This window comes from Cajanus cajan, chromosome 6 (assembly GCF_000230855.2).
Source record: "Cajanus cajan strain Asha chromosome 6, NIPB_CcT2T_4, whole genome shotgun sequence".
NCBI classification, from domain to species: Eukaryota; Viridiplantae; Streptophyta; class Magnoliopsida; order Fabales; family Fabaceae; genus Cajanus; species Cajanus cajan.
This window is the reverse complement of record NC_138522.1, coordinates 283840-307731: the sequence shown is the minus strand read 5'-3', so window position 1 is coordinate 307731 and position 23892 is coordinate 283840. Positions and strand designations below refer to the sequence as shown.

The 23892-nt window shown below is 31.7% G+C and overlaps 1 protein-coding gene and 1 pseudogene across 2 annotated transcripts; both read left to right on the top strand.

Moving 5' to 3' along the window:
- Positions 1–1915: 1915 nt before the first annotated feature.
- LOC109796123 (hyperosmolality-gated Ca2+ permeable channel 1.2) lies at positions 1916–9975 on the top strand. The gene is made up of 12 exons (XM_020355765.3): positions 1916–2399; positions 2953–3291; positions 3373–3528; positions 3930–4065; positions 4542–4643; positions 5927–6043; positions 6133–6213; positions 6698–7038; positions 7128–7373; positions 7619–7943; positions 8827–9060; positions 9438–9975. The coding sequence occupies exons 2-12, from the start codon at positions 2978–2980 to the stop codon at positions 9678–9680; spliced, it is 2295 nt and encodes a 764-aa protein (XP_020211354.1). The 5' UTR covers positions 1916–2399; positions 2953–2977; the 3' UTR covers positions 9681–9975.
- Positions 9976–12985: 3010 nt separating this feature from the next.
- On the top strand, positions 12986–16997 carry LOC109796209 (serine/threonine-protein kinase WNK8-like; annotated as a pseudogene). The gene is made up of 7 exons (XR_014434434.1): positions 12986–13604; positions 13689–13726; positions 13817–14044; positions 14905–15125; positions 15241–15398; positions 15513–15915; positions 15993–16997. The product of XR_014434434.1 is annotated as a serine/threonine-protein kinase WNK8-like (transcript).
- Positions 16998–23892: the final 6895 nt, after the last annotated feature.

Genomic DNA, 23892 nt, shown 5'->3' with positions numbered 1-23892 from the left:
CTCATCCGAAAGTCAAGCACATGCTTGCCTACTCTGCTCAGTGATCTGGGCTTTTTATAAATGCTTCGAAGGCGTGGCTGTTCTGACCTTACGATTAAGAAGCAGACGTGTTTTCTCCTGCGTAAAAAACGCTAGACAATTACTTGTATTATGCCTCATAGCTTCTGAAAGATTTGAGTCACAAGTGGGGCACCAAACACTTCCTTTTTCATTCATCAATTGCTTCTCCTGAGTCTTCGGTTGGTAACCCATCTTGCTTACAAAGGCCCGCATGGTCCAGGCCCACAAATGTTAACCTGCACAATGGTTGGTTAATGTCATAATTTGGTATTAAATCAATAAAACCAAGGTCGAATTATTTGGACTGAATGTTTGAGTTTGATCTTCTGACTAAATCAAATTATTCAAAACGAAATTAAATAGAAAAAAAATCTCGCATAACATTCATCCCTCTTCGTCAACATTCACAAAATTTAATAAATTAATGATATATTTTATAAAGAAATATTAAATAAAAACTAAATACATTAAATGTTTTAAAAAATTTAGAAGCATTCAATACTTTGGTTAACAATTGTTCCTCTCTACTCCCTCCTAACAGTCTCATCGAGCGTGATCACTTGGAAAGTTGGAAGAAAAAAATTGTGTTGAGAAAGATTCGTGATTTTCACAACATTGAACCTGAATATCCTCAAGCGCAGCTACTCATTTCCATTGACCACCAGGTTCTCAATACTTAATTAATTTTATTGTACAATTATTATTTTCTTCTGTTTTTTTACTCATATTTTCTTCTTGTTATTGTATTTCTTTTAATTTTTTTTATATATATTTACATTAAATTTATTCAATTACTCACCATTCCGTGTGCTGGTCGCTACTGGTGTGTGACATGCATAATTATTAAAATGAGAAAATCAAATTCAAAAGCAAGAAAATCACATGGATTTGATTTATCAAGTTAGTTCGGTGGTGATCGACGATTGACGGGTGTGGCATGAGGTTTGTATACGTGTCCGTTCCTACGCATGCAACACATTATCCACACGGATACGCAGTTCGGTAACTCATTTTCCATTAGGCCACCTCATCCCCAATCTTACGTCGGTTTCCACTTAATTATTATTCACAAGGATTAATTATTCTTTACTAATTATATTGTTAATTATTTCTGTTCTACGGAAATCTGCCGTAGAGGTGATTCGCCGGGTAAGATCGGTAAGCCTCCTTCACGGGTACGCTGGTGTTCCAAGATGGGGGTGGTACCTGCAAAAGAGACTCCGATACTAAAGTTAGTGTGGGAGTATGAGTCTCGTATAAATAATACACGTACCTGTGAATTAGGGTTGTGTTGGGCCTTGGGCCTGAGATCTGTTATGATCTGATTAAATAGTAGATCTCGTCTGAAGCGAGATCCCCGAGATCAGTTATGATCTGATTAGATTGCGGATCTCATCTTGAGCGAAATCTCCGAGATCAGTTATGATCTGATTATATTGCGGATCATATCTGGAACGAGATCTCCGAGATCAGTTATGATCTGATTAGATTGCGGATCGCATCTGGAGCGAGATCTCCGAGATCAGTTATGATCTGATTAGATTGCGGATCTCGCTTAGGCCGAGATCTCCCAGTACGTGTCCGAGGTTATTTCACGCTGTGATACCGAGCTCGAGTTCGGCATGACAGTACGGATAGTACAATTTCAATTTTTTAATATCAACATCACAATCTCGTATGTTATTTACGTATTATATCTATCTCTACGTAAATCTATCATGGACCTATTACTTTCATTCACGTGCACAAATTCATAACATAAGAATAATAGTTATTCACTTTGTTCTCAACCATTGAGAGATAGAAAAGAAGCATGTTATAAGATTTTTTTATATATGGAAATCGAATAACCAACTAAACTAAACGTCCATACGAAGCATATTATAAGATAAATAGAAAAGAAAATTATTGTGAAAAATAGTAAGAATAGCTGATGCATACGTGCGTATGTATGTTTGTCTAATCATGTGATATTTGAAATTTGATGACAAACACCACACCCGACACGCCGTTATAAAACTAACCGACTACAAAAGTATGAAATCCAGAAGAAAGTTGTACACCCTCCATTCCATGATCACTCACTGCCTTTAATTTGTTTGATGTTTTTCTCTCTGTCACTGCAAACCGTGAAGGTGTGGTTTTTGTGATCGTGGTGGGTTCCTGTTCCTGAACTCAAAGAAGCAAAGCTGGTGACAGTGGCGTGTGTTGTACTGCGAAAAAGGGTTGCGGAATCGTGTTCTTTATTTGGCTTTCAAGATATCCCAACTCATACACAAACTCTAACACCCTTTCACCCCACGTTGCATCTTCAACTCTCGAGCTTGGGAATTCTGTTTGTGAGTCACTCAATCATTACTTGTTTCTGATCATAAGATAGGCTTTGACTTTGATAATAATAATAATTATTATTATTTTGGGTTTCCCTTTGATCATCCAGGTTTGTTTTTTCTGTATCATTTGAGCTGAGTACTATTTCAATATTGAATGGGGAAGTTTAGGTTATGGACACCACAAGCTAGAAGTATCTTATTGATTATTGTGTTTGTTATTAGTTCTGTGGGATCAGAATCTCATGCTGTTTATTTACTAATAGGTTGGAACTTGGAAGAGAGAGGATATATGATTTGCAATGATAAGAAATCAATTATTAATTTTCTTATTTTAAAAGTATTATGAAAAATAAAACTCTTATTTCAAGTTTTGCTAGTAAATCTTGTATATGTATGTAGATAACTGCTTATGTTTGCCATTTGCCTACTCATTTAATGGAATTTTAGAATAATATAAAACTTATTGGAAAACCATGGCTTTTACTAGTTAAAGTTTCACCAGGAGTTTAGTTTAAATTTCTTTTGTATGAATCTAACCCTTGGCTTACACCACATGAAGGTGTGCATTCATTCTGCAGAGAGAAATGACAACGCTGTCAGATATTGGAGTTGCAGCCGCCATAAACATTTCAAGTGCATTGCTTTTCTTTTTAGCATTTGCTATTTTGAGGCTTCAACCTTGGAACGATCGAGTGTACTTCCCAAAATGGTATTTGAAGGGTTTAAGAACAGATCCAGTTCATGGAAGAGCGTTTGCGAGCAAGTTCATCAATTTAGACTGGAGGGCATATTGTGGATTTTTCAATTGGATGCCAGAAGCACTTAGAATGCCAGAACCTGAGCTTATTGACCATGCAGGATTAGACTCTGTTGTTTACTTGCGGATTTACTTGATAGGGTATGTATGCAGATTGAATTAATACCACTTCAGCAAAGCATAATATGGTTCTGATTTGATGTTTCTGTTTTTATTGTGCAGGCTTAAAATCTTTGTTCCTATAGCGTTCCTGGCTTGGACTGTTCTGGTTCCTGTCAATTGGACAAGTAGTGGTCTAGAAGGTGCCCAGATTAAGAACATAACTTCCAGTGACATTGATAAACTCTCCGTTTCAAATGTCCATAGTCGATCTGAAAGGTTTTAAATTCTCCATTCAGTGCTGTTGCAATTCTGCTACTTTGTCTTTATGTTTTGAGTAGTCTTTTCAAATTTGAATTGCCTCGGTGCCAAATCTATCTTTGGCTTGTATGATACAACTATGTTGCTTTAGATTAGTGTCTAACTAGGTCTAGGTGCAACCTTAAGCTTGCTGCATCTTCTATGTGGCTTCTGCTATATATAAATTACCTTTTCTTCGCATCAGAATATTTGTTTTTAGGTCTCAGACATCAATTAGTTCACCAAAACTATTTGAGCATTACCGGTTCTATTTTTTATGCATCGTCTCACTTGTTAACATTGTAGGGTCACTATTGCGAGGCCCATTAGTTACTATCTGTTGATCTAAATTATCTACTAATTTTTGTGCATTTACTCAGGTTTTGGGGGCACATAATAATGGCTTATGCATTTACCTTTTGGACTTGCTATGTTTTGCTAAAGGACTATGAAAAGGTTGCATCAATGAGACTTGGCTTTCTTGCAGCAGAAAGACGTCGTCCTGATCAGTTTACGGTAAATTGGATTTTTCATCCTTCATATTTAAATGAAATTATTGTCTATCTATAAAACTATGTGGTTGCAGTTTGTGGTTTACTTTTCTTTTTTATTAGTTATTTTTAATATAACTAGTGTATTAACATATTCATAATGAGTGTAGTTTATTGATAAGCAAACTTCACAAAAAATAAAATTCATTCAAAACAATGAGACTTCAAATTTGAGCATCTTTGCAAAGAAGCAATGGAGCTCTGATTTGAGGTTTTAGATGTTGGACGTTGTATTGTACTTGGTCATTTTTCGTGGTAGAATTCAGTTGCAGATTTAACAGTTTGCTGCATCTGCTTTTTATTCGAACAGAGCAATCCAATCCTTGTGCATCTGTATACATGACAAAGTCAAGAAAATTGCAGCCATGGATTGAATTGTCGTACATTAGTATCTAGCATCATACATATTTTTACTTACAGAAATATGTTATACTTACTCAGGTGCTTGTAAGAAATATTCCACCAGACCCCGATGAATCTGTGAGTGACCTTGTGGAGCACTTCTTTCTGGTCAATCATCCAGGTCACTATCTGACTCACCAGGTTGGTTCCTCTTGTTTACAGTTACACTGCCGAAATGGTACATTCGTCTATCATCTAACTGATTTTGATATTATGCATTGAGCGGTTTCTATTTTCTAAGTTTCATCTTGTAGTACAAGGTTTGGACATCGTATGGCCAGAAGTTGCCTTGTTACTGCATTTCACCTTGTTTATTGAATTCGTGCTTATACTTTGAAATTGCATATATATATATATATATATATATATATATATATATGAAGGGGGTTATAATAATACTGATATAACTTTTATTAAGTATTACACTGCTCAATAACTTTATATTAAATGTGAATTTTGTAACTCTAACCGTTAAATTGAAAATTCATATCTCTTAGATCATATATACAAAATTTTATATTAATCCAAGATGATTTGATATTTTATTTTTATAAAACAAAATTGACGTAATATATTCATTTCAAAATACACTAAAATATGAACACTTTGATCACCTTCATGTTATTGTTCAATTTTAACAAAATTTGATATACACATATAAAGTGATATGAACTTTCAATTTAACGGTTAGATTTACAAAATTCACATTTAATATAAAGTTATTGAATGGTGTAATACTTAATAAAAATTACACCGGTGTAATTATAACCCCCCTCTCTCTATATATAATATAATCAATTAGATGTTTTATGCAAAATTTAAGAGAATTTTTGGTTTGAAAATTTGTTTTTGTTTTCATGTCTTGTTTTCATTAATAATTAAACCAAAAAAATTGTTGGCAAGAGCATGGTTGGGGTGGGGAACTGGTGGTTATCGAATATGCATATAACTTTGATGTATATGGCTTATAACCATTGGATTTTGTAAATTCCAACAACACTACTGGTGCCATACATAACATATTAATATTTAGTTGCTTCAATAAAATAACAAGAAAGCAAAAAAAGCCACCTTGTTTTTACTTTTTCCCCCCTATTTTCAATTGTATAGGAAATGATGAAAACAACATTTTAGCGTTTTTACCATTTCTTGTACAATTTTTTGAAAGCCTGAAACAGAGTAAACAAGGTGGTAATCCTGTAATTATTGAGAAAAACAGAAACCGAATATTTTCTTAAACCATATAACACCTAATATTCCCTTCTATTGTTCTACCTTTTGACAAATTGTTTAGTGTTGTTCTTAAATATGATTTAGATTTATTATTGCATAGACAAATTCTAAAATATTTCAGAATTATCATTATAGTTTTTTCTATGGTAGAAGTAGTTTATGTCAACCTATTTACTGTAATGTCCATGCAGGTTGTTTACGATGCAAACAAACTTGCTAAGTTCGTGAAAAAGAAAAAGAAGTTGACGAATTGGCTTGTCTATTATCAAAATAAACTTGAAAGAACATCAAAAAGACCTGAAATTAAGGTATTTAAATATAAATTGATATTCTCTCGTAAATTTATCATAACCAACCACATTTTTCTTGAGTTTTTCCTCTTATATGGTTTTGCCAGACTGGTTTCCTTGGTCTTTGGGGAAAGAAAGTAGATGCTATTGATTATCACATCACTGAAATTGACAAGTTGTCAAATGAAGTAAGTATCATAAATTTTCTTTTCTTTGAGAAATTTTATCTCACTACACATGTTAATAACTTCAAATAGATTTTTTTTTCTTCTTCATATTAATAATATATTAACAAACACAAATTATTCTTATATGGGAATCTGACTTTAATTTTTTAGAGTTCATCTAAGCCTAAGATTTCTCAAATGTTTTGCTACAATCTTTACTTTGTCACACGTGCATCAGGGTTATTCTGCTCTCGAGAAGTTAACTTTTCACATAGCAGCATTTCTTTCTTTATCATTTAGATTGAAATAAAGACTTATTGAATGCTGGCTAAATTTGTGCTAATCAACTTTGGACTATAACAAATGTTGAAGGAACTAGTTTAATTCAATTTCACTTAGGCCAATATCTGCAAAATAGATCATTTCTAAATAGCCATGTTGTGGTTTCATTGTTTTTGTTTTCTTTCTTTTATGAATTCTCTTGATGGTAAAAGTGATTTTACAGATTGTTGTAGAGAGGGAAAAGGTCATAAATGATCCGAAGTCTATCATGCCTGCTGCATTTGTTTCATTTAAATCGCGATGGGCTGCTGCTGTCTGTGCACAAACTCAGCAATCCAGAAATCCAACACTTTGGTTGACTGAATGGGCTCCGGAGCCTCGAGATGTATATTGGCGAAACTTGCCAATTCCATATGTTTCTCTCACTGTCAGGAGGTTAATCATAGCTGTTGCATTCTTTTTTCTCACTTTCTTTTTTATGATCCCCATTGCATTTGTTCAAACTCTTGCAAGTCTGGATGGAATCCAGAAAGCAGCACCATGGCTGAAGCCACTTGTCAAAATGTAAGCCTGATCTCATGGTGGGACCTTTCTTGACATAATTTTTCTTGTATCACTGGAGATTACTTATTCAAACATATTTCATTGTGCAGCCCTTTCATTAAGTCATTTATTCAAGGTTTTCTACCCGGTATTGTGTTGAAGCTGTTCCTTATCTTCTTACCAACAATATTGATGATCATGTCTAAATTTGAAGGCTTTGAATCTATATCATCTCTGGAGAGAAGATCAGCTTCTAGACACTATCTTTTCAATTTTGTGAATATATTTCTTGGGAACATACTTACTGGAACAGCATTTCAACAGCTGAGCTCTTTCATTCACCAACCAGCCAACCAGTAAGTCATTCAGTATGTAAAACTCTGAATTTTTCTTCTTGATAATTATTTACTTCGTAAATTGACATTATTATATTTCCTGTGTTGTGGGTGCATTTTATATGTTGTTGCACAAAGTACATGTTAATGCTCATGATATAATATAACTCCTTTTAACATTATGAATCACGCCCACATAGTTTGGCTGCATATAATGAGCGAAGAATTTGTCTTAATTTTATACACTTGTGTTGTATCTTTGGCAGATATCCTGTAACAATAGGCACTGCTATTCCTTTAAAAGCAAGTTTCTTCATCACTTACATAATGGTTGACGGATGGGCCAGTATAGCTGCAGAAGTTTTGATGTTGAAACCTCTAATATTTTATCACTTGAAGAATTTCTTCTTGGTCAAAACTGAAAAAGACAGGGAGGAGGCCATGGATCCAGGGAGTATTGGTTTCAACACCGGAGAACCTCGTATACAATTGTACTTTTTGTTGGGTCTTGTATATGCTGCAGTGACACCTGCTGTTCTTCCTTTCATCATAGTTTTCTTTGGCCTGGCATATGTTGTGTTCCGTCATCAGGTACTGATACAGAGATGATAGGTTTACAATGTGCAAGTCAATGATGATTGAAGTTTATATACACGTTTATGATTCTGGTTCCATTAATCATTCACTAAAAATTGACACAACACAGTTAGCACCATAGTGGCTTAAGCTTAGTCCCCATTAGTTGATGAGTATTTTGAGTCCCAGCATATAGTCACACGTTTAAAGATAATTAGAAAACTCACAAAACTGGAATGGGAAAAAAGTATTCAGTTTAGGAACATTTAGTCATTTGATATAGGACTTCATCACGAGGTAATGGGCTAACTTGTTTTGGTGTGCATGTGTGGATGAGAGTCTCACATGAGATACAATTAGGTATGTTGAGTAGCATATAAGTGAGAAAGATCTATAAACCTAATACCTTAAAGTTTTGGATAAGATGTGGTGTCAAGTTCATTTATGTAGTTTGTTTATGACCTATTGTGTAGATCTTTCCAGTGTTTAACCCCCTCGTGATCCCAATAACTTGTCTGTTGGGAGAAGGCTTCAAGATGCCCTAGTGTCTGTCTATTTCTTTCTTTATTTTAGGGGCTTAACGGTCTCAAGGATTATCTTCAACCTTTGCTGTAAAACCACTTGAACAGTTGAAGCCCTATGCTGGAACTATAACTGCAAAGAAATCCTATTTTCAATCTTATCAAGATAATCTATGTTGAGCTTCTAAATTAGTTTTTTCGTTGCACAAATGTGAATCTTTTTCCTTTACTTCCACTTATTGATTGTCAGATCCCTTCTCCTTTCTATGAACAACTTGATCACAATTAAATGTCACCCCGTCATTTTTTTTCCCATTGTTTCTTCCATTTATGAGATGAAGACCTGTCTGTACCTTCTAATTGTTTTCCAAATGCAGATCATTAATGTATATAATCAAGAGTATGAAAGTGGTGCAGCATTCTGGCCTGATGTCCACTTCCGTATTGTGTTGGCACTGATAGTGTCACAGATAGTTCTGATGGGGCTCCTCACCACCAAAAAAGCTGCATCATCAACTCCATTTCTCATTGTGCTCCCAATACTAACCATATGGTTCCATAGGTACTGCAAAGGCCGCTTTGAACCCGCATTTGTGAAATTTCCCTTACAGGTATGTCAGTTTTCCCTTTGAACTGTTTGCATTGATGGTAGAGTCCGGGTTTTTATTTTTGGGTTTTTATTTGTAAGATATAACTGAAACCGTTAGTATATCACATTTCTTCTATAAAATGTACAGATGCCAATTTACTAAGTTTAGTGTAATGTGAAAGGTTCAGATGTATTAAAATGGTGAATTGACTGAACTTCAGTATAACATCAACTTTAGTTTAATCTGAAACTAAAGAATTAATTTGAGCATACAGTAGAAGTATCTTGTAAATCAATATGGACTTGGTATACGAGTTCTCTACTCGGTTGCTACAAATCTAAATCTCTAGGTCCTTCCTTCATGGAATTTTGATGTTTCTTTCCAAAATATTTATGCAGGAAGCGATGATGAAAGATACATTAGAACGAGCAACAGAACCTAACCTGAACTTGAAAGGCTATCTTCAGAATGCCTATGTTCATCCTGTTTTTAAGGACAGCATGGATGTTGACGACGACGACGAAGAGATCCTTAGTATGGATTTGGAAACTGAAAGTGCGACAGTGCGCACAAAACGCCAATCTCGAAGGAACACCCCATTGCCCAGCAAAAATAATGATGCATCATCCCTCTCTGTCTGATGGCATTGGAATCATCCAGAGCCTTAAAGCAAAATGAGATCACTGTACACTTTACCTCATTATTTTCTAAATAGATTAGGATGATGTGGAAGTGCAAATATAGTAAGCTACATCAGTTGACAAAGTTGAGGAAGTGCAGTGGCTCCTGCTGTGAAGGAATTGTTTTGGAGTTTCTGACAGGCAGATGAAATCACTGTACTGATGAGGCATAGTTTTTGTAATGCTCATGATTTTGTTGAATGCTAGTGAATTTGCTTCCATAGTGGATGAATAGATTTTGTCTTTTACATCTGTACCCCCAAGCTCATAGATGGTAATATCTAATCCTTGCCTCCATCTCTATGAGAGTGCTCATCACCAAGACCGGTCACTCTCAAGACATGGAGGCCATAAAACAATAACAAAAAACTTCCTTACTAACAAATTTCAAACTCTAAATTGGATATCAAAAGAAAATATTTAAAAAACTAACATGCAAAACATGTCTTCCTCATAGTTGAAAATCTCCCTTTCGAGCACCAATAGAACAAGTCATTTATAAAGATAGTCCATGTAAACTTTTTTAAGTATTTAACTCAGTGTCTTTTAGGGGTATTAGGAACATATATCACCATCAATAATAATATCAATAATAAATAAAAATAATATTAAAAGATAAATATATAATAACTTACAATTATTGAATTTTTTTTATAAACATCATAACACAAATTTGAATAAAATGTTAGCATTTGAAGGGATTAATATAACTTACCTATTTGATATGACTTTTCTTTTTAAAATATATTTTCTCTTAATAATAATATAAAATAATAAAAGTTCAATTGATACTGAGTTATGATATAAAATGTTTAAATTTATATAAAGGATAACAAATTAGAATCTACAAGGACAATAAATACATATTTCAATCATAAACAAATGTTGAGTTTAATTCTTCATATATTCATACACAAATAATAAGATTAGAGGTCAATCTTGTTATCTAACAAATAACTCACACTTGGAGCAAGGTTCTCACCCCCTTATCTTGATAGATGTTAAACTCTTATTTGGATCTTCAAAATTGTATATGATTCTCCCTCCTTTCTAAATCATAATGCACACATTAAAAATATTTATGAAGTAACTAACTTTATTAATGTATTTATATAAAAACATTAATCATAACCTATGCATACTTGTCAACAAAAATTCAATTAATTATTTCTCACTATTTTGAAAATAAGAATAATAATTACTATTATTTTAAAATGTCACTCAAAGCATTATATTAGTCTAATTAATTAATTCAAAATCTTATATATAAATACATAAGTTAATCTCTCTTCAAATAAGTAATTTCAAAATCTTTATTTTCCTATAATATCTCTTCAAATAATATAATTTTGAAATCCTTGTTTTTCTTCAAATACATAAATAATATCTATTCAAATAATATAATTTTGAAATATTTATTTTTCTTATCTTAAAACATTCTTATCTATAAAATCTTTCAAATAATCAAAGTCATAATATCTAATCAAAATACGTTAAAAAAATAAAATATATTTATATGTTTAATAATTAATATAACAAATAATTTTATAAATCTTTTTTTAATTAACAAAAATAATCATAATCATTTTTAATTTTTTTTAATATAATTATAAAATATTTATTTAATTAAAATATTCTTTTAATAATTTTAAAAAATTTAGGATGTTACAATCTTTCTTTATCTTCATTTTTTTTTGTAAAAGATGTCAATGCATTAAATGCGATTGTTAAATATATTTCATCAAATTATTATTTTTTAAAATGATATTGATCTCTTTTATGATATAAATTGAGAGAAATTGTAATGATTTTTTTAGATGACTTTGAACACTTTGAGATATTATTTATCTTTTATCTGAAGAAAATTAAATTATCATTTTTTTTTTAGCTAATTTTTTTTATCTATTAAAGAATAACATAAAATAAATGATATAATTATCAAATATAATAATGATATATTTAATATATTCGTCTTAAGACAAATAAAATATGTCTATAACATTATATTTCAATCATACATATATTTTTTTTAAGTGTAAGCTAACTTTTTTATCAATTAATTTATAGTATTTTTTATATGATTTTTAAGGGGCCATAAAATTATTTTCATAATATTTTTTATACATTTTTGTTTTTTTTTTAGAAAAATGGGGGATCGTGCCCCTCTAGCTCCCCATCCCTTACTTGTATTTGTAATTGCTTAGACACTGATAAATTTTTTAACCTCGTAACATATTTGGTGTAAATAAAAAAATCCGTCACATGTTTCCTCTTGCAAAACTAGCTTAAATTTATCGATTTAATTAATTCATATAATGAATTGAATTTTGTCGAGCTTTATAAAATGTTTTGAATGATTATGAATAAAATAATATTGTTAATTAAAATGTAACATTATATATAACTAATTTTTATAGTAATATATATATATATATATAAATACTATATTTTAAGATATAAATTATATTGTAAATTTATGATGAAGTAGTATTTTAGTCTATGTAATATGTATCTTACATGTTTATTATATATAACTAAAATTAATAATAAGTTATATATAAATAATTATTATGTATAAATGTATAAATTATATTTAAAATTTATATAAAAAAAATATTTTTAAATAAATTATATATTTTTTGACAACAACATAAAAATTATATTTTAAAATATTAAAAATAATTTATATTTTAACATAACAATATTTTTACTTTTTGATAATTTTTTTTAAATATTAAGATTTAATTATAATTAACTATAATAAATAAAAATTTAAATTAAATTTTATAAATAAAATCCTTAAAAATATTGTCGTGAAAGATAGATATTCATATTTAATATGTAAAAAAAGATTGATAATTTATATTTTAATATTAAATTATATTTATTTATTGATAATTTATTTTAAAATATTAAAATTTAATTCATAAATATGATAAATATAAATTAAATTTGATAAGAAGTTAAAAAGAATTTTTAAAAGCTTTGATATGAAATAAAATTTTTAAAAATTATTATTGCATATAAGATAATTGTTAGTATTTAATATATAAGAGTTGATTTAATTTATTTTTATTTAATAGAAAAAAGAAAAAGAAAAAAAAAAGAGAGAGAGATGAATTTATTAAGAGTTGGGGTGGGGATAACATGGACTAGGTTTGGGTTTGTTCGGGTTTTCGTCCTTAATTTGTTTGGGTTGGGCTTTGGAGAAACCGAAAAACGTAGGGGGTTTTGTATAAGTGATAGGGCTAAATTGTTGATAAGATTTATTGTTTTTTAAAAATTGTGGATAACATATAAAATGGAGCTTAAATGTTGATCCTGATAATTGGAAGGGAAGTGTTAGTTGGAGAATGGAGCTTTAAAAAATTGTATCGCATCTCTTCAGTGCTGTGTTGTGGTGTTGTGTTCCCCAAAGGAAAAGCAAGCATAGGGTAATTAGCGTGTGTGTGCGCGTGTGCGTGCGCGTGCGCGATGGACGCAGTTGGGTAGAAATCAATCAGAGGTGAAGTGAGGATCGATTCGATTGAATTCGAATGCATTGCGATTTGTTCATTGGTTTGAATTAGGGTTTGTTTTTGTCAGAGAGATGCATATAGAGGCATCATGGGATTGTGTGGGTCAATGACTGTGCAATTCCTTCACATTCACAAATACAATCCTCTTCCTTCTTCTTCTTCTTCTTCTCTCTCCAACAACAGCATGTGCTCCCTCAAATGCCGTTTCAGATCGCCCTTCGATTCATATTCCGTCGCTTGCGAGGCTTTTTCCGAACCCCACCCTCCCCTCTTTGCTATTTGATACCACCCCTTCTCTCCTCTCTATCTCTGCGCCATGGCAGATTCCCACCTTCTCCAGAAAGATCCTACCTCCAGATACTCGCGGGTACATTATTAACCTCTTTTTTCTTCATTGTTTATTTCTCATCGCCTTTGTTTAATCGCTTTTCGCTGCTTCATGCTTCTTCAGTACGATGAAATTTTGGGCAAAGGAGCCTTCAAGACTGTGTACGCCTCTCTCTTTGCCCACTATATAACTCGCTTTTTATTTATTTATTATTATTATTTATTTTTTATTTATTTATTGGTTTGGCGCAGATACAAGGCGTTTGACGAAGTGGACGGAATCGAAGTTGCGTGGAACAGAATCAGCTTTGATAACGTTGCGCATACGCAGCAACAGAAGGGAAAGTTGTTTTCGGAGGTTCACTTGCTCAAGTCGTTGAAGCACGAGAATGTCATCAAGTTGTATAATTCTTGGGTCGATGAGAGCACCGGCACCATCAACATGATCACCGAGTTGTTCACCTCGGGGAGTTTGAGACAGTTCAGTTTTTGATTTTCCTCTAAATGCTTGTTGATTTATGATTTTGCTCTAAATGCTAGTTGATTTAGGGTTTCGTAGAATTCGTTTTTGATTTTTATGATTTTCACTTTGATCTGTTAAATTAAATGTGATAGCGATGACATGACATGAAATGAGTGTTTAATTGATCTTAATCACACTAGCATTCTTATCAGTATTTAAGTGCATGTTTGATGACATGACATGAAATGAGTGTTTAATTGATCTTAATCACATTAGCATTCTTATCAGTATTTAAGTGCATGTTTGGTTCTACGTCCATTATCAAGTTCGAGTGAAAATCACATCAAAATTGATACAAAAGTAACTAATTGCTGCTTCCACTGATCTGCATCAACACCTGCTTAAGAGTTTTCAGACATGCTCTAATTCTATTGATTTTGATCTGGTAGGTGTGTGTGATTGGGATGCGTGCTAACTGCCTATGGTATTTACATTGAACTGTTTTTATTTTGGTTGGAGAATGTCTGAATTGATTTTCTAACTTCAAAACAATCAAGGGCCGAGACTTTTACTTTCCTTTACGTGCGAGTTGAGTTTATTTTATTGAATTTGCTCTGAATGCTGAGTTTATTTTATTGAATTTGCTCTGAATGCTGAGTGCGTGTTTGATTTACGGTTTGATGGAGTTGATTTTGTTGACATTGATTTTAAACAGTTAAATATGATTGAGAATTGAGCCTATGTTAATCTGTGTTGCTTATTTTTATTGAAAAAAGGTTTTTGTGGGAATGTGCGAGAATTGATGTTCTAACTATGGATCAAACCTTTGTGCTTTCCTTTTTATGCGATCATTCATGTGGCTCTTGCCTATGTGCAGGTACCGTAAGAAGCATAAGAATGTGGATATGAAAGCCATCAAGAACTGGGCACGGCAGATTCTTCGTGGCTTGTGCTTTCTGCACAGTCACAGTCCTCCTGTCATTCATAGGGACCTGAAATGTGATAATATTTTTGTCAATGGTAATAGTGGACTGGTAAAGATTGGAGATCTTGGATTGGCAACTGTCATGCAGCAGCCTACTGCCCGAAGTGTCATTGGTAATATGATTAAATTAAATGCTAATCTTCTGCTGGGGGTTTTGCTCAATGAAACCTGCAAATTATACAAAAAAACAAAAAAAAAATGAACATTTTATGATCTTGCTTGGAGCAGGTACACCGGAGTTCATGGCCCCAGAGCTTTATGAGGAAGAGTACAATGAACTTGTTGACATATATTCCTTTGGAATGTGTATCTTAGAAATGGTCACCTGTGAGTACCCGTATAGTGAGTGTAAAAATCCAGCGCAGATATATAAGAAAGTGACCTCTGTAAGTCTGCTGCAACGGAGCTCAATTAATATTTAATGTTGCTTTTTATCTCATGCTGATTTGTTTTGTGTTTTAGTTATTATTCATATGAATGGTTTTTTTCTTTTCTTTCAGGGTATAAAACCTGCTGCTCTTGCTAATGTAACTGATCCTGAAGTGAAGCAATTCATAGAGAAGTGTCTAGTTCCAGCATCTATGAGATTGTCAGCATCTGAACTATTGAAAGACCCATTCCTTGCAACTGAAAATGCAAAGGAGGTCAATCACGATACACTGCAGCTGCCTACTCCTCGCACCAAATTGGTGAACGCTCCAATGTGTGAGCCTCGTCCCATGGAGATAGATTCTAATTCCAGGCGAACTTCACCTGGCTCCTCTGTGGAAAGAATTGAAGAAGCTTCTCAAGTTTCAATTTTTGATCTCGTTAGGATGACTGAGAATAATGAATTTAGGTTAAGAGGAGAGAAAAATGCTGAAAGTACAATTTCACTTACACTGCGAATTGCAGATGCACGTGGTGAGTGATATTCAGATATATCTTTTACTTTTTTCTGTGGTATATTCTAGTTGTTAATATTTGATATATGTCTGTAGGTGGAGCGAGGAATATCCATTTTCCATTCTATATCGATTCTGATACAGCAATTTCCATTGCTGAGGAGATGGTGGAACATCTGGAACTTACACATGAGGATGTAGCTGTCATTGCTGAGCTAATACACGACATGATCGTTAAGCTTGTGCCCAACTGGAAACCCTTATCTGAGAATCTCTCATCTGAAACAGATCATTTATACAGGCCTTCTTCAGAAGTTCAGAATGGTGAAGTAAACTGTCATTGGCCAATACGATCAAGTGATTATGATATGAAGACAGTGTATGAGGATCTAGTTCAGTCACGGCCTGTGGATGGGGATGATCAGGAGAAACGAGGATCTGTTATGTCAGATATATCAGCGGACTGTGGGCTTACAAATCCATCAGATTCTAAAGTTCTAGAACCTGACATTTTTATTTTTGATGAATTCTGGGAGGGTTTCGATGGAGTCAATTCCAATTCAGATGTCGGGTTTTGTGGGCAAGAGGATGGACACAAGAATCAATCCGATAACTCAGCAGGCTCTTTAATCAATTCATGTTGCAGCCCGTCCAAAATCTTTGACATGTCAAGCACATGTTCTCTTACTCTAGTTGACAAAGATTATTCAAACGAACTGCAGTTGGAGCTTGAAGCAATTGAAACACAATATCAACAATGCTTTCGTGAACTTGTGAAGATAAGAGAGGAAGCCATTGAAAATGCAAAAAGGAGATGGATAACAAGGAAGAAAATACCAGTTATGTGATGCGTTAGGATGACTTTGATTGTTTTTGTTTTCTTTTTCTCAATTTTTTTTGGCATTCGTTTACATCATTCGATTTCTGGCTGCTCATACTTTGCTTTTCTCGCATTTTTGATGAGATATTTTTTTGTCGGGTATTGGGTATGGCTTGCACTAGGCCTTGTTATTTTAATAGATACTAAATGTGGATGATGGCGAAATAGAGCTAGTTTTTGACAATAATAAAGTGTGAATTTATCACATCAATTTTTGGTCAGATGCTGTTGTTTATTACTGTTATTTGTAGTGTCACATTTGGTAACGAATTGCCAAAGTCGCTATATAGGCTACAATATCTATTAGAAAATGGCATTCCACCCTCGCAGAGTTGTCTTATTAAGAAATCTCACGGAACAAGTATTGAGATGACGGAACAACTAAGTATGTGTTTGGAAAAATGTTGGGATGAATGTAATTCACTTTTTTTTTTATATTTTATTTTAATTCTTGGGTATAGTTACTATATCATTTGGAACATTGGAACACATGAACATCTGTTTTGTAGTTTCTCTACTTGAATCCACATGTCCTAAGCAATTGAATGTAACAACAGAAGGTAGGCATTTCGAAATAAAGAAAAGAGCAACTCGCTGCGACATGGGAAACGTTTAGATCCAAATAACATTCATTCTTTTTCCGCTGAAATGCTACTAAATTATTTTATTCTTTTAATTTGTAAAAAATATTATTATTATAGTAATAAGTAATTACAAATTACAATGAATATATATTTTAATGTAAAATAATTAATGTAATTATGATCATTGTGTATATATAACATTGAGGTAATTAATATTTTTTTTTAATTAAATTAATTATATTATTTTAAATTAATTAGAATAGTTATGACGAGTGTGTATATCTTTCTTTGCTTGTTACTTCTTTCTGCCGCAACCTTGCATGTTCATTCTACAAACTTTGTTCTACTGTATTATTTATTCTACTAAAGGTTCACCTTCGACAATGAATAGCAAATAAATTATAGGTCTACCTTCAAGTTTTTATGTCTTCGTACGAATTAGATTTTGCACCTTTTGTTGCATGGTCGGAATAAAATATACAAAAATGTTATCTTTTGATATGTGAGATGTATCTACTACAAACATATAGTCAGATAAAATTTTGTGCAGCTAATTGATCAAAGAAAGAAAATAATTCGTCATTTGATTTCTTAATTCGCAATGTAATATTATTAAATGTATGGAGAAAACACTTAGGTAAATTTATGGTTGGTTGATGTTATTATTTAATCAAAAATAAAGATTTAAATCGGCGATATAATTTGTATTTAATACATATTTTATTAATATATATTTATATATATTATCGAAATAAATCTTAAATTTTAACGTCAATCATAACTAAAGAATAATATCTAAATTTTGTCTTTAGTGTTGAGGAGTTGTCTGTTAATTTTTTTTCCTATTTGTATGATTGAAAAATTTATGAATATGAATATAAATATTCCTAATAAATACTAAAAGTTAGTGTTAGTTTTCTTTTTTCTCCCTAAATACTCATTTAATTAATCTTAACACATTTTGTTTCTAATTGTTGTCATATTGCACTATTTTTAATCATATTGTTTTGGTTTATAAAATTATTTTATTTTTATAAATAATTCATTAACATAAATTTTTTAGATTATTTAATTTTAATCGGTAAAAATTAATTTCAATCAATATAAGATTAGTTTTAATATAACCATATGACAAAGAGTGAAGTTCAATTAATGTAGGCTATTTTTTATATTTTATTTTATAATAATTATTTAGTATTTATTGATTTCGTTATGATTAATCTTTACGAGAAAATCTAACTAATTTTGTTGTGTCTTTCCTTTTAATTATTTTTTCTTTTTTATCACAAGACTAAATTTGAGATCATGTTTAAGAGATTGAATATAATATCACTCAAACCAACTTGTTGGTAGGTTAGTTATATTATGACCATATCGTTTAATCAACATAATTTAATAAACACAAATAATTTTTATTAATATAATTTTTTTTTAAATTACAATTAATTTTATTATATTCATTTATTGAGTTAATAAATAAAATTATTTTTGTAATAATTTTGAATGGTGAAGTAACAACATTGACTTCAATCTAAATCTATATATCTATATATTATTAAAAGTAGAATAATCTCCTCTAAAATTTTCTTAAACCTACATAAGTTCGGACCAATTTATATATATATATATATATATATATATATATATATATATATATATATATATATATAACTTTTACGCCTTTGAGAATTCAAATATTTTATGTTAATTATAAAATAAATTTATTAGCATTAAATAAATTTAATTAAATCAATTAAACACAAATAATCTTTACTGGTTATTTGAAATATAATTGTCTCTTAATCTTAATCTTAACATTATTAAATTCAAGATAGTCTCTAATTATTTTTTTTTTTTTTGCGTTATAACTAAGAAAATGTGCAAAATTTCACAAATTAGTACTCTTTCTACCACTTTGTTAATACATAAATGAAATAGTCTTAAGAAAATTATTAGATTTCTTTTATATAGAACATCCATGTTGATAAAATAGCTTGAATAATCCTCTTTACGATGAGAAATTAAAAAAACAAAGAATGAACATGTCATTATACATGTCAAATTCAAGGTTTGACATGCAGTTAGATAATAAATCCATATCTATCTATATGTATATTTATATCTATATTCTACATATCATTAAAGGTAGAATAATCTCCTTAAAAAAATTCACTCAAAACTACATAGCATGTGCCTCTTGTTTTTTAAAATTCTTTTACCTTTTAGAATTCAAACATTTCATATTTGTTTTAAATAAAAGTTATTAATTTTGAATAAATTAAATGACATCAACTAAATACACTATTTTTAATAATTTTTTAATGTCAACCATGTGTTTCCATTGATTTTTATTTGATTTTTTTTTTTTATAGATTTTATGAGCTTTTTGTTTAGTCTCTATTTTATTTTTTATTCTCTTCTTTCATCTACTACTTTGTTAATTTTTGGCCTTTTATTTTTTTGTTTGTAGTATCAAATTTTTTGTTCACTTTCTTTTGTTTTTTTTTTGTAGATGATGGATTGATGGCTCCTTATGCCTATTTATGGGCATTAACAAGGATGGAGGCTCATGTCATCGTCAGCCTGGTGAACCAATAAGAGATAAGGATCAACCTTATCATCATTGCAACTATGTCCAATTGCAAAGAGGAAGGAATTATCTACTCTAGTAATTAGGAGTGGAAAATCACCCAAGATACAATGGACACTATGTTGTATCCCTCTCCTCGTTTGGCAGATAAGACGAAGTTGAAGTACCTTTGTATATCATACCTAAAGCCCTAGTCCAGGCTACTTCACAACTTATTGTTCAACACATGTACTTCCTCATTGTTTCTAATGTAGACCATTTGTGCCTCTGCCACCTTTTCCTCAATTTGCATATCAACTTGCCCAATTTTGTTTACAACCATTGGAAGCCTTGTCTCGACTAGAGAGATCAGGAAAAGAGAAAAATACCCATTCCTTATGGGATGCTCTTTGCTAAGATAATCGTGAGGGCTGACATTGACACATTTGATTATCAAAAAGGTAAAGAGAATGGTGAAGTCACCACAACCACCCTAAAACAAATGGGGATTGCCCATTTGGTCCCTCAAGTCCAAAGGCTCACTTTTGTAATAAACACTAAGTCTTAAGAGGGCCACAATTGAAGAAACCAACCACCAACCAATGCACCCTCCACAACCATCCATAAGCCCAAACACTTATCCAAACACCTTTTCCCCTTCCAACCCAAACACAAGCCCCTCCTCCCCTACCCAAAATCAAAATAAAAACCTTTGTACCCAAGCCTATTCACACATATTCACATTCATGAATCCTCATCTGACTCAGATGACAAATCTATTTCTTTTTGTTTTTCTTTCCCACAACCTACTTCATCTCTACGACCACCACCACAACTTGCTCTTGAAGAGTCTAAGCCCTAATAATCTAGGAAAATACAATTGGTATGAGGATTTGTTGATCCTTATACCAAAAAGGAAGAGCACATGCTCTTTAAGCATGCCAAACTTCTGTCTAAACTAGAGGTAGAAGAGCAAAATAAGAAGATGATTTAACCACTGAAGAAACTAAGATGCTCGCGGAAGCTTTGCGTCTCTCCATTGAGAATCTCACCACTACAACAAACTCATTTGTCTAGGTTAATCTAAGGCTCTAGTCTTCAACACAACAAGGATTGTCTAATAAGGATGGGAGTCTTCAACCAACACAGACCAATGAGTTTGCTATTCAAATGTTGACATTAGACATTGCCGCTCCACTAGTCCAAGACACACACCTACTCCTATTGGAGGCCATCCCATTGAATGCATATACCTCCTTGTTGGTACCAAATCCCAAAGGCCTAGAAGCTTTTGCATCTATTGTAATTCCTAGTGACGATATTAACAACATGGGTGTCGACTTTAAGGAAGTTGTAGAGATAGAATGTCTAAAGGAAGAAGGCACAATTGATAAGGAGTCTTGGGAAACACCTGTGTATGATTCTACCAGGTACTCTCCCTACTTGAACATGAAAGAATACCTCTAGAAGTGCCATATAGAAGAGCAACCCATTATCATCCATCTCAGAACCATCCTTGCAATAGATTTGAGACTATTGAACATTTATTCTCCACCTCCTTTGGATACTCAAACCCTTCGCCTCATTAATCAACTACACCATGAACTTTAAGACAAATACCATATGTGGACTGATTTAGAGTTAAGTTATGAAGGAACCCCTTATCAACTTCCTCTGATGATTGGAGGCCCACAAAGGATGTGCACGATTTAACCTTGGATTAAGTTCTCCATTGCTGATTCAAGACCCATGACTACTCAATACTCTATTTGGAAAAAAGGGAGGAGAAATAGGCCCAATATGTAAAGGATTTAAGGCATATGAGGTATGGCTGATGCCATCAATATGGTGATTCCATCATAGACAAGAAGTATCTTATCTACTCCATGGGATGTTGCTACCAACAAACTCCACCCTCTACTTCCACAAGTCCAACTAGCACCGATACTTTGTATCCATCACACCACATCTACCATTAATATCTTATACCCTAAGATCACTTGGTTGATAATACATGTATGAGAATATTGATGTATGTTGAAATGTTTCTTCCTAATTACATGATTTACTTTTGTAATGGGTATAAGAGTATAATTTTATCAAATGTTATGTGAAATTATGAAATCATTTTCATTAAAATAATAAAAAAGTTACATGTGCGTTATGTGACTTATGTTGATTGTATATGGCAGATGCACATATCAGTAACTTGAAACACTAAACAAACACATTAGATAAGTTCTCCTTGAGACACATGTGATGGGAGTAACCTTAATAACTTATCTGTGGTATATGCACAAGCCTCAAGATACAATAATGTTGTCTCAAGTAACTTGAGGAACAAAATTGGCCAAGGACGAGAACCCATAAGAGATAAGAGAGAGAGTTGAAGTGTTTTTGAGATGATTAAATAGTGATGCAGAGGCCTTTATTTATAGACTCATGGAGCTCTTTATTTATAGGGTTATGGAGCTCTTGTAAAGCCCGTAAACCATCCAAAAGTTAAGGGATAAACTTATCCAAATATTAGAGAATAAAATATTATATTTGGTAAGGTCAGACGAGATTTTTAAGACGATCAACTCTTAAATTGAAACATAAAAAATGCTCATATTTGGATAAGGTTTATCTTAATTAATTAAAATAATTTAGTATAATCACTACAAGAAAATATTGAAATATCTACGGAAAATAAGTGTCAGCCAATAGTTGATGCAAATACTGTTGGTCAATTTAAGATGTAGCGTTAACTTTTTCAAGACTAAATTTAAATTAAATTTAGTATCGGAAAAGTTGATGCTATTATTTAAATATAGCATCGACTTTTTCGATACTAAACTTAATTTATGTTAGTGTCAGAAAAGCCGATGCTATATTTAAAAAATAGCATTGACTTTAAAATAGCATTGACTTTTCTGACACAAACTTAAATTAAGTTTATTGTCGAAAAAGCCAACAATATTTCTTTAGATATAACGTTAGCTTTTCTGACACAAACTTAAATTAAATTTAGTGTCGGAAAAGCCAACACTATTTCTTTAAATATAGCGTCGAATTTTCCGACACTAACATAAATTAAGTTTAGTGTCAGAAAAGTCAATGCTACATCTTAAATAATAACATCAGTTTTCCGATATTATACATGCTTTGAGAGTGATAAAGATAATTTTGTGCAATCTTATTATATACGCATAATGTTTCATGGAGCAGTTGGTTAACAAGTTACTTTAATACATTGAGGGTTCAGGATCGAGTCTCGGTAATGTTAAGTTTAGGTGAATAAATGGTAAGCTAAAAAAATGCGAGTGAATAAATGGTAAGTTGAAAAATGAATAACAAAAAAAAAAAAAAACTAAACTTAATGTCGGCTTGGTGTCAGCTAAATTGATAATAAAAAATTAAAATAAAAAAAATTATTAAGTTAGTGTCGACTACACTAACAATAAATCGACTATAAAAAAAAATTATTTTTAACAATTTGACCGACACAAAAAATTTGTGATTTTATTTTTAACAACTTGACCAACATAAAAAATTTGTGTCAACTTAATTAGAATTAACTAAAAAATTAACAAATGATCAATGATAAATATAATTTTATATAATTTTTTATTATTTAGAGTCAATTTTTAATCGACTCTAAAATCAAATATTTGTGTACTGAATAAAAAATAAAAATATTTTCAGAGCCCAAGACTCATTCTCATGGACAGAACTCGACATTCATTACTTCTTTGAAAGTATTAGAAACAATTTAATATATAAAAATTCAAATTTTACAAAAATCAAACAATTTAAGACTTCTTTTGAAATAGACACTCATTTATGTCACACATGCAAACTTATGCAATAACTTAATCATGAGAGGGTAAAGTTGTCTTTTAATCAATCCTCTTACGTCCACTTGACACACGTGCAGTGGCAGCCATGAACCTTAGCAGACAACGTATTGACATATTTCGT

Bases quoted from the DNA above. Each gene is read 5' to 3' on its own strand.
- LOC109796123 (XM_020355765.3), top strand. From the start codon at position 2,978: ATGACAACGCTGTCAGATATTGGAGTTGCAGCCGCCATAAACATTTCA. The intron at 7,039-7,127 runs GTAAGCCTGATC...TTCATTGTGCAG, and splicing joins CTGAAGCCACTTGTCAAAAT to CCCTTTCATTAAGTCATTTA. The intron at 9,061-9,437 runs GTATGTCAGTTT...ATATTTATGCAG, and splicing joins TTGTGAAATTTCCCTTACAG to GAAGCGATGATGAAAGATAC.